General features: G+C 38.7%; 1 protein-coding gene across 2 annotated transcripts in view; it reads right to left on the reverse strand.

The window, feature by feature from the left end:
* Positions 1–981: 981 nt before the first annotated feature.
* The window catches only part of LOC114559361 (copine-9), an 86,201-nt gene continuing 76,171 nt past the window's right edge, over positions 982–11,011 (reverse strand). For both annotated transcript variants that reach the window (XM_028583956.1, XM_028583955.1), the window contains 2 exons: positions 9,501–9,574; positions 982–1,774 (listed from right to left, as the gene is read on the reverse strand). In XM_028583956.1, the coding sequence (XP_028439757.1) occupies positions 1,592–1,774; positions 9,501–9,574 (257 nt within the window). In that variant the 3' untranslated portion in view covers positions 982–1,591. The remainder of the gene's footprint in view (positions 1,775–9,500; positions 9,575–11,011) is intronic.

Genomic DNA, 11,011 nt, shown 5'->3' on the forward strand with positions numbered 1-11,011 from the left:
TACGTACGTAGGTACGTGGCTACACAAACCCTAGCCTGACCCTACGCCGTAGCCTGACGTGCACCTCTCGAATGAAAATGTAACTACACCTTATTGACGCACGTTGCTGGGCCGTGGCTTGGTAGTGTTGCATTTCCCCCGACTCATTTCCTGGTTCTCTTTCTCCACAAACAACATGAAATCAAGGAGAGGGTTAACTTTTCCTGCTACAGATTTCCCACCGTGGTCAGAAAACACAGGGGAGACACTCTCACTACGCCTCTAGAGTCGGCACTCGCACTGAAGCTAATCGCCGTCACACTCTCACTTGCTCTAGCACACACTCCCCACAAACACACACATGCCGGCTCTGCTGTTCTCTTAAAGAGATCGACACACACACACGCGCAAAAGTATAAACATCAGGCCACTTAACGTAGGCTACGGGCAAAAGCTCTGCCTGGAGCCTCCGCAGAACCGTAAATCGCGCTTAAGACGCACTAAATCTAGAAATGTGTCTATAATATACAGTATGTGTGTTTAGATTTGACGGAGTCATGACTCCAGGAAAAGAGTATGATGTTTGACACAAATTTGCAAATATCGGGCGTTTGAAGTCCCTTAATCGCCTCCATGAGTTGTATGACACAGCCACTGTGGCAGCTCTAACTGCTTACTGTGGCGATAAGCGGACCAAATCAACTGGCCACACTACAATAACTACGAACGTTGCTTTTAGAACACCGACATGCACCTGCCATTTTGCCTCATGTCCCCCCCCCCCACTTTTAACTCACCCGCACGCCTCACAGCTTGAAACACCCCTGGATTAAAATAATTGTTTGGGCAGCCTCTATTTAAGTTTTAAAAAGATTTGGCATAGCATGTTGATAATGATGATGGTAAAGTATAAATCACAAACACCTGTCCTCACGTTGACCAATTACTCCAATGGATTACAGTCAAAAGCTCGGCCAAAATCCCCCCCCCCCCAAAGCATCTGATACAAGCTGGTGTGTATTGCTCAACAAGAGCTCTGCTTTCATTTGGGACTGGCTTCAATTTCATTTAAAGTCTTGCACTTCCTGGGACTCCTGCCAAATGTGACTATAGTATCAACACTTCCAGAGGACAAGGACACAAATGTAAAAAAAAAAACTGCGCAAAACACGTGCCTGGTGATGGAGAATTAACAGACAAATTAAAAAAAGTCAAGCTTTGAATGATAAATCAGTGGGGAGGAGGGGGACAGTCATGGCTCAGTCTCACTGCTCTTTCATACAGTAAATGGAAAGTAAAGCTATATAACAGGGGGGAGTTAGAGAAGAGAAGGTGAAGAACAGCAGTGGGTCAGTCAGGGATGAGCGCCCGCTGTGTCCTGTGATGTGCCTGTTCACCGGTGATGAGAGAGGAAGAGGACGAAGTCACGGGTCGATCCTTCTGCTCCTTTTTTAAAGTGACTAATAATTGTATGGGCAGTGAGCGTAGATAAGCAGAAGGGGGAGAGAGAGAGAGAGAGAGAGAGAGAGAGAGAGAGAGAGAGAGAGAGAGAGAGAGAGAGAGAGAGAGAGAGAGAGGTGGAGAGGCAGACACGAGTGTGGCTGTGGCTGTGTCAGATATGCCGGTGTAGCTCCGGTAGTAGCGAGGTGGAGAGGGCCGGTCGCGGTTCAACTCCTCGGCTCTTCATAAAAGACAGCAGCTGGTCGGGGATCTCCGCGAGGACGTCCTTAGCCAGCCGGGCCATGCTGAGGACCTGGTTGCCGGATCTGTCGATGTAGTCTCTGAATGGAACAAACTAGAAGCAGGGGTAAATTTCATGTTTATTTGAATTGGGAAAGATGCTAAGACATAAGACATTTGTGCAACAAATCTCCAATGTACTACATCACAGCATTTATACTGTAGTCTCGCTTTTCTAGACCTTCCTTCACAGCGCTGTGGAGGAGGTTCTGGCTAGTCCACACATTCCGGAATGGGAGAAAAAAAATGTGGTTTATTGGCATTTCTTTAAAGCAATCACAATCATCTTGGGCGGCGCTAAGCGTAAGCACTGGGCAGAGAAAAAACTTAATTCATTCATTCATAACATGCATGAATGGAAAAAAAGGAACAGGAAGAAGAAAAATCTTATGGTATCACTTTTTTGTGCACATCAAAAAACAAAAACACCAAAAAGAAACAAAAAACAGCTGCTTCATGAGTGGATCAACCCCAATCCTCACCCCAAACACCAAAAATGATCAGTACTACCTATCTTTACATTTACAGTTTTTTTTACGATCGCTTTGACAATTTTTTCAATACTTTTAACAACTTTCCTAAACTCTTGACGCACCAACACACCTACAACACACAATTGGCAAAACAGTTAATTTCATGCTCAAAATCACACATTGTAAACTAAACTCCAAAACTAATTTTCAAAATACAATAATAACACTAACACAATGTCAACATGTCACACAACATTTACATCAAATAATTCTTCAAAAACACTAACACATGTTCTCTTCCAACAGGAACATTTAGTCAATCATAGAACAATATCATACAAAACACTAACATCCCATGGAATTACAGAAACTGCATTATTTTATATGTGTCAGGTCTGCCCTTATATAACAGACAATGATGATTGTATTGATCATAGATTGTGTGTTTTGCACTGCAGCTTCTGTTGAAGCCTCTCAAAATGTTTGTTTGGTTTAGTAAATGCATGCATATTGTTTTTTAAGATTATTTTTTGGGCTTTTCCGCCTTTATTTGACAGGACAGCTAGTTGAGAAAGGGGAGAGAGAGAGAGAGGGGGAAGACATGCAGGAAATTGTCACAAGTCGGAGTTGAACCCTGGACCTCTGCGTTGAGGCATAAACCTCCAAGTATATGTGCACCTGCTCTACCCACTGATCCAACCCGGCCACCATTTTGTTTCTTTTGCTGCAGAGATTCAATACAAAAAATGATTGACCCATCTCAGAGTAGCTTTATAGAATGTACGGTTTATGAAAAAAAAAGGAGACAGAGATAGAATTGTCCTGGTACTCCAATTCCTCTCCCTCGTGAAGGCATTTTTCTTATTTGCTGTGTTCATCTACAGTTTATTTTTCAAATAGGTCCTCTTTTACTGTACTACCATATGATCATGCGATTGAAAGAACCTCAACACCTGAGTGTGTTTCCTAGAAGGGAATCAGCTGTGATTTATCTATTTGCATAACTTCAATCAGCTGTTTCTCATGTATAAAATCCAGGGGATATTTTTGAGTTTCAATTTACAATATGAACAGCTGTTCACTTTGACTTTAGCCTATAAGTTAGGTTTAGAACATGTTATCTGTTCTGACATACAGTGTGAAAGCATTTGTAAATTTGGCAATAAAAAAACATTGTTTTGGTCTTGGTGGAGCTTGTGTGTAAAAGAAGTTCAAGCATTTTAAATTTGTGTTAACTGTATGCATTTTGTGTCAAAACAACAATAAATGTGTTAATTGTATAGCCTACAAAGACGGATGTTGTGCTAACTGTGTGAAGAGTTTAGGAAAGTTGTTAAAAGTATTGAAAAAAGTCATAGCGATCGGAAAAAAACTGTAATTATCATCATTTTAAGCATGTTAGTCATCATTTTTCTTATAACATTCCTGTATTTTTTTCTTATACAAATTCTTAAATTTACAAACACTTTTGCAGCACTTCAGTTCATAGTCCAAGGTGTTCCACAGTTTAACTCCATAAATGGACAAACAACTCTGTTTTTGTGTAGTACGTGCAAAATCTTTTTTAAAATGATATTGCCTTCTATGGCCATCTTCCTCTGATACAGGAGTAAATACATTTTGTAAAACCATAGGCAAAACTCTCTGCTTAGCTTTCCACATAAAAATCTAAATCTTCCAATCAACCAAAACTCCAGATTTTATAAATAAACTATTAGTGTGTTCTCTGTAGCCTGTCTTGTTGATAATCCTTAATGCTTTTTTCTGTAACAAAAACAGAGGTTTTGTGTTAGTAGGGTATGTATTACCCCAGACTTATGTGCAGTATCCAAAATATGGGAGTATTAAAGGAATTGTACAACATAAGCAACGTTGAATAATCTAAACCATCTTTAACTTTATACAAGACCCCAATACTTTTACAAACTTTACTCTTAATATAAACTATGTGATCTTTCCAATTCAATTTATCATCCAAAATAACACTTACAAATGTTATCTCATTAACTCTTTCAATATCAGTTCCTTCAATTGCTATTCTTACATTTTCATTCTTTTTACAATTACCAAAAATCATATATTTTGTTTTTTCCCAAGTTAAACATAATTTATTTTTGTCAAACCATTTCTTAATTTTTCCCATTTCTGAATTTACATTTTCTGTAATTTCTGACAGATTATTTCCAGAATAAAAAATGTTGGTATCATTGGCAATCATCTGAGATAACTTTTGAGCCATTGATGAGCTAGACCCCTAATGCCGTAATTGTATGATTTTGACAATAGCAGACTATGATTTATGGTGTTGAATGGTTTGCTTAAGTCGATGAAGACCCCTACTGTGTGTTGCTTATTCTCAGTTGCAGATGTAATTTTTTCTATGAGTTCAATTAATGCCAAAGCTGTTGATCTTTTTGCTCTAAAGCCATATTGTTTTCAGTAATTAATTTATGTTTTTCTAAAAACATTTAGTTTTTGAGCAAACCACTTTTCAAGGATTTTAGAAAACTGAGAGAGCAATGACACTGGTCGATAGTTATTAAAGTGATGTACATCCCCCTTTTTGAAAAGTGGAACGACTTTGGCGACCTTCATCTTCTTAGGAAAAACACCCGAATGTATAGACATATTAAAAATAAAAGTCAGAGGATTAATAATGCAGTCAATGGTCCTTTTTACAATGGTCATGTCCAGTCCGTCACTATCAGTAGATGTTTTATTTTCACATCTGCTAACAATAGACGCAATTTCATTTTCCTTAACCTCACCCAGGAACATGGACTGCATTATTCTACTTTCCATTCTACATGTAGCATTTTGACTTTGATTAGATATTGATTGATTTGGCAATGTTTTCCCCAATATTAATACAAAATTAGTTAAATTCATTGGCCACATCTATGCTATTGGTCATAACAGTTTCATTGTACACAAAATATTCAGGTAACTTAATATGTTGTGAGTTTGGTTTTATTATATTATTTAATATTTTCCATGTTGTTTTCATATTTCCGTTTTTATCTTTCAATTATTTATTGTAATAATCCCTTTTAGTTTCTCTTAAAATTGTCGACAATTTATTTTTGTATGCTTTATATTTGGCCTCACAATTAGGTGTCCTATTTTTTACAAAGTCTTTATACAATCTATTTTTCTTTTTACATTCTTTAATTAATCATTCATTAATTAATTAATTTATCACTTTTAAGGGGTTTCTTTGACAGCTTTAGTGGGCAACATTTATCATAACTAGATATATACATGTTTAAAAAGGTTTCATATGCTGTATTCACATCAGTCACATAAACTCCTGACCAGTTCTGTTGTGAAAGCTCACTCTCTAAAATATGAAGGCTGATGTGAGCTCTTGTATATCTCAGGTTGCATGTCACACATGGTAAAAACAGGCAAATGATCGCTTAAGTCATTTATCAATAATCCACTTAGAACAATCTTTTGAACATCGTTTGTGACAATATTATCAATTAATGTGGCACAGAAGCTAGTAATTCTGCTAGGCTGTGTAATTAAAGAAAAAAGAGATCTTGTATGCAATGCATCTAAGAAATCTGAAGTAAACTTACATTTAGATTGATTGAGAAAATCAATATTGAAATCACCACTTATTAAAAGTGTTTTCTGGTTATTCTGTGTATCAAGTAATTGTTCAAATTTGTCCTGAAAAACATCTATTTTGGATCCTTGAGCTCTATAAATGCAAGCAACAATCACATTCCTGTTTTTTCCCATATCAATTTCAACAGCTACACACATTCAAAGATTCCCTCGATTGCAATAGACATTTTTTCAACAAGTTTACATTTCAAATAGCTGTCAACATACAATGCCACACCTCCTCCTCTTTTTTCTGATCGATTTACGTGGTATAACTTGTATCCTTCTAGTTCAAAGTCTACACCCTTTATTCATTACTAATCCATGTTTCAGAAAGTGCTATTATATTAAATCTACTTGTAAATGTAGTGATATAATCCTTCTGAATCCTTCCTTATTGAAATTTGCATAAAGACTTCTGATGTTGAAATGAACAAGCGACAAACTGTCCCTTGAATTAACATTTAAATTAAATTCATAGTCAGTATAATATTTAGAGGTGTCACCGGTTTCATTCAACCCATGGCTATCAGGGTCCAGGTCCTTATCAAAATCATGCATGATTTGCTCTCTAGTATCAAATCTTGTCAGTGTTATACTTATCTAGTTTTAAATAATAACAACTAAAAATCTCCATATATCCAAAGATGTATTCAAAAGATAGGTAGAAAACAAAATATTGGTGATTGAACATTCCCTTCCCACTCTTCCCCCACTCATCCCACCCCCTCCCAGCTCCCACCGCCCCCCCCTACATAAAATAAGTCAGCGCTCATAATAGACAAAAAAACTAAATAAATAAAATTGGAAAGATAGTCTAGCTAGCTGTCTGGATTTATTCTGCAGAGATCTGAGGAGCAGGTAACCATAGTCCTCATAAATCAACCGGAGTTTAAAATTCCAACATAAAGAAAGCGGAAGTTAACGGACAACTGGTCGAAAAGAGTGAAATCCAGCAGAATTTCCGGCGGCAACGGAGCAATCCCGGAAGTGGAACGTCGTGGATATAGACTACAGCATTTATAGCTATTGCTATTTTTCCAATGCCGGTCCCTAGTAATAAAGACTGATAACGTGGACTTTGTTCTCATAAGCCCTTTTCAGACATGAAGTATAACACTGCTGGCTTCATCTTTCTATTAAAGACAGGCAACTTCTGTTATGTAAATGTTCGGTACGGCTTTATTCAGACGTGACAGGACTGTTACGGAACAATTACGTGAGAGGAAGAAAAGTGTTTTCTGATCTCATCACTGATGGATTTTTAATTGTTGATAGAAAATGATTTGCTTATCTGGGTGTGGAAGCTTTAATTAATGACCATCCTGAGCGCGAGGGACGCTTGCCCCAACTGCTCACAGTGAAGCCCCTCACTTATTTTCTCATCAATGTAATCTTATATGTGATGGCAATTTGTGCTGCCTACTTTATCATGTCCGACAGTGCACAGACATGGAAAGACAGGGACATTGTATTGTAACTCTTTTGTAATTTGCACACATGCTGTATGTAAAGAGATATTCTGCATTCCCCTACACTAAAACGTTGAAAAAAAAATTGTTTTACAGACTAACCTAATATTAGAAAAATCGTTTCAATAACTTGAAATTGGCAAATATTTCATGTCTTACTTTTCATCATTTGAATGCATTGATGTTTTACAAAACATTTTCTGTGTTCATTAATCGTAGCAAAACAAAGCAATTAAGTCAAACCTTTTGAGTACAAGTAATATATTTATGATTACTATAACTTTACTAGGCCATATATAAATGTTGACATTAGAACTAGATACTCATTTTGCAGTAAATAGCATGTGATTTGGCTAGAATTACATGTTTGCTATCTTATATACTCATATGCCTCCTCTCAACATCTAGACACTATACATTTATCATTATAAGCGCTCATTTTTCATTGTACCCTATATGCTCTGCCAGCTGACTCGCCAGTCTTTTCCACTACTATGTAAAAATTCAAAGGTACATTGTTATCAGAGGCCATTGCATTTGCTTCCTGTTTGTGTTCTCATATCGGGCTTTCTAAAATTTCTATTTACTGTTGCCAGGCCTGGTTTTATCAGTCCCTGATGGGCTTACTGCATGTTCTTTATATAACTCTCTCTCTCTCTCTCTTGTTGACTTTAAAAATAATGATAGATGTGGGAGAGTGTTTGTGGGGGGGGCTCAGTAGGGAAATCCCTCTTCTGAGATTGCATGGTGGTGTCCTTGTGAAACTTTGGCTGCTTATTAAAATGCTGAAAATGACATATGTTTATGTCCTCTTGCATGTTTAATGATTCTGTCCCACTGGACAAAAAACAACAACAACAAACCCCCGCTGACACCTGGCGTGGGAAAGGTTAGTGGGAAAGGTTACTCTGAGGTAGTTACGGGTAATTGTAGGCTCCAGGCAGCTCCAATCAGCAGTGATGGAAACAGGACACCTGGTTGGACACGCTAATTTTCGCCCCTTTTACGGCGCGATAGCTAGCTGTCAAAGAGGGCGGCCGTTCTGCACTCGCACACCTCACATCATTAAGGGACTCACATCGCGTCTTGACACCGTCGTCCAAAGTATGCTGCGTTTACGTGGATTCATGCAAACGGTAGACAGCAAACCGGATGTAATTTAAAAGGATGCGAGCAGGACGGTAAAATTAAGTGAGGGCGGCAGAGAATACTAGCAATGGTAAGGGTAGACGGCATTGTGAACAACACAACATGCCATTCTGTCTATTTGTTTGTTTTTCCCGTTCCGTTCAAAAGTCTGTCCGCCGTCTACCTGCCTCCATGTGAATGCAGCATAACAGATGTAAAAAAGAAGTAACTACCGTAACATTTTCACTGGCCTCCATGCAACTTTTTGAAACAAAAAAACAGAAAGGCATACTCGTCTACTGGCAATGGGAAAGGAGTTTGTCACCTATTTTTAACGGGGTTTCCCACATTTAGAAACCCTGCATATACGCACTGATTTTGGTGGAAGGAGGAAAAGTGTGAGACTTTGCTCTGGAGACCACTATTAATAATAATTATTATTAATATTAATAGGTGTGGGAGAAAAAACCTGATTCACACAAGAAGTGCTATTCTTACTATCTACAAATCTCAATCTATTCACAGACTCCAACAATTGTTATTAGCTACTACATTGTTATTAGCGATGGTAAAGTAATTTGTCAAAACTTATTATGCCATCACACAGAAACGTCTCCAAACTCCAGCATCGACAGCGAGCTGAGCAACCAACACACACTTCCAGCTACCTCTGGTCAGTTGAAGGAGATAACTTTAACTATTTCACTATAACAGCCGTTTTCAGGAACTTTTCCACTGAATAAGAAAAAATACTAAACATATTCCATTGTGAGACTGCTTTATAACTTATGTAGGCACATCACTGGGAAAAATTTGGGATTAAATCGGTTAGAATGGACCCTTTGATTTTATACTGGACAGTGTTGTGAGTTGTGTGGACAAGTAAAACTGGTGTCACCCTTGAGCAAGACACCGAGCTTGTTCAGTGGCCCACCATAGATGGGTATTGTACTGTATATTGTATGAGGCTGTTCCAAGAGTGTGTTATTAATGCAAGCCATCCTCCCCCGAGGATAACGCCCCCCTGCAGCTGTTGTTGACAAAAACATGCTCAAGTTTAACCTGCGACAGTAAACAGAATTATGATGAGTACCTGTACAATGTCTCTCTCAGCAAGACGTCCTCTGGAGGACACTCTCACCTCGTCTCCATCCAGCTCCTCCATAGCTGAAAGGAGAGAAAGTGACAGAGAGAACCACCGAGGGAGAATTTAAAGACAGTACGGAATGTTCTTTCGTATTTTTTAAGAACGAAACTGCTAAATTGGAGCACAGCATGTATTTGGCGAATAATGGTCAGAACACGTGCACCAAAAATGCAATTTCTTAAGCAAAAATTATGCAAGATTACACTACAGGTCAGAAAAGGAAAATAATTCTGTCTAGTACAGCAGCGCTTTCAGACAGCCATTTCAGCTATGGCCGAAGAGGTGTTTGGTCTGAAATTGCGCTCTGATGGAGTCCTGTCTGAGAAGTCAGAACCTGCACAACAGTGTATGTCTGGAGTCACTCTGGCAAGGACACAAAACAGCCTGGGTGTGTGGCACTGCAATGGAAAGGTGGCTGAGCACAACGTGAGGTCAAATCAGCAAACAAACACACATTAAGAGGACCAACACCAGAACTGACAGCGTAATACTTAAAGTCACATGATAGGAGATTAAAAACACTCAGAAATGGAGTACACAGACTAAAGACTCACATCCAGCATGTGTGGGGCCAGTATTTTGGCCCCACAAAGCTATCCGGACCCCACAAGTATAAGGTGTTCCCATTTTTTGGACCCCACGAATATAGTTAACACACACACACAGACTTAAGACAGAGCAAATAACAAATAGAGGCAATTACACACACACACACACACACACACACACACACACACACACACACACACACACACACTCTTTCTGAGGTGATATTAAGCCACTTGGAGCTTGTGAGCACCAAACATGCCTGAGTGCTTTCTCTACCAATCCCACCATTCAATTTCTTAAACAAGTAGAAAATGATGGGCCAACCAACACAATGATGAGGCGTTGAGTCGTCACACCCTGCTGAGCAGTAACAGAGTTACGCATACTGCGCGTACGACCACCCACACTGAAAAGTCATTATCCTGTGAACTGTAAAATCCCTTCACACTTGACTTCATTGACTCTCCCAGAAAGGAGAAGAGCGTACTGGTGTTTATGAAGAACCAAATGGTAGTAGAGCTGCTAAAGTGGTTTCCTGTTTGAGCCTCATCATGTCAGTTAAAAGCCAAGGCCAAAATCGATTGCTGCCTTTCACATAAAACCTCACACATTAGAGTCTCTACAATGTCAAGGTTGTTGAATTTATTTCATTCATAATTTCAAATGTATTCAGTGCACGATGCCTCTGCTTCATGTTGCCGGCTATCAAATTCTGCTCAGCTACATTTCTTATTGAAAGGCGCACAGTGGAGAATGTGACCTGGTGCCATGGTGTAATATCTTGTTGAGTAGGTCCCCATATTGTCGATGGGATAAAAAAATACATTCAAGATTTTTCTAAGGATACATGGGATGTGTATTGGTGAGGAGGAATGAATGTGAAAAGGAAACTTTTAACTGAATCATTG

This window comes from Perca flavescens, chromosome 7, assembly GCF_004354835.1.
Source record: "Perca flavescens isolate YP-PL-M2 chromosome 7, PFLA_1.0, whole genome shotgun sequence".
NCBI lineage: Eukaryota > Metazoa > Chordata > Actinopteri > Perciformes > Percidae > Perca > Perca flavescens.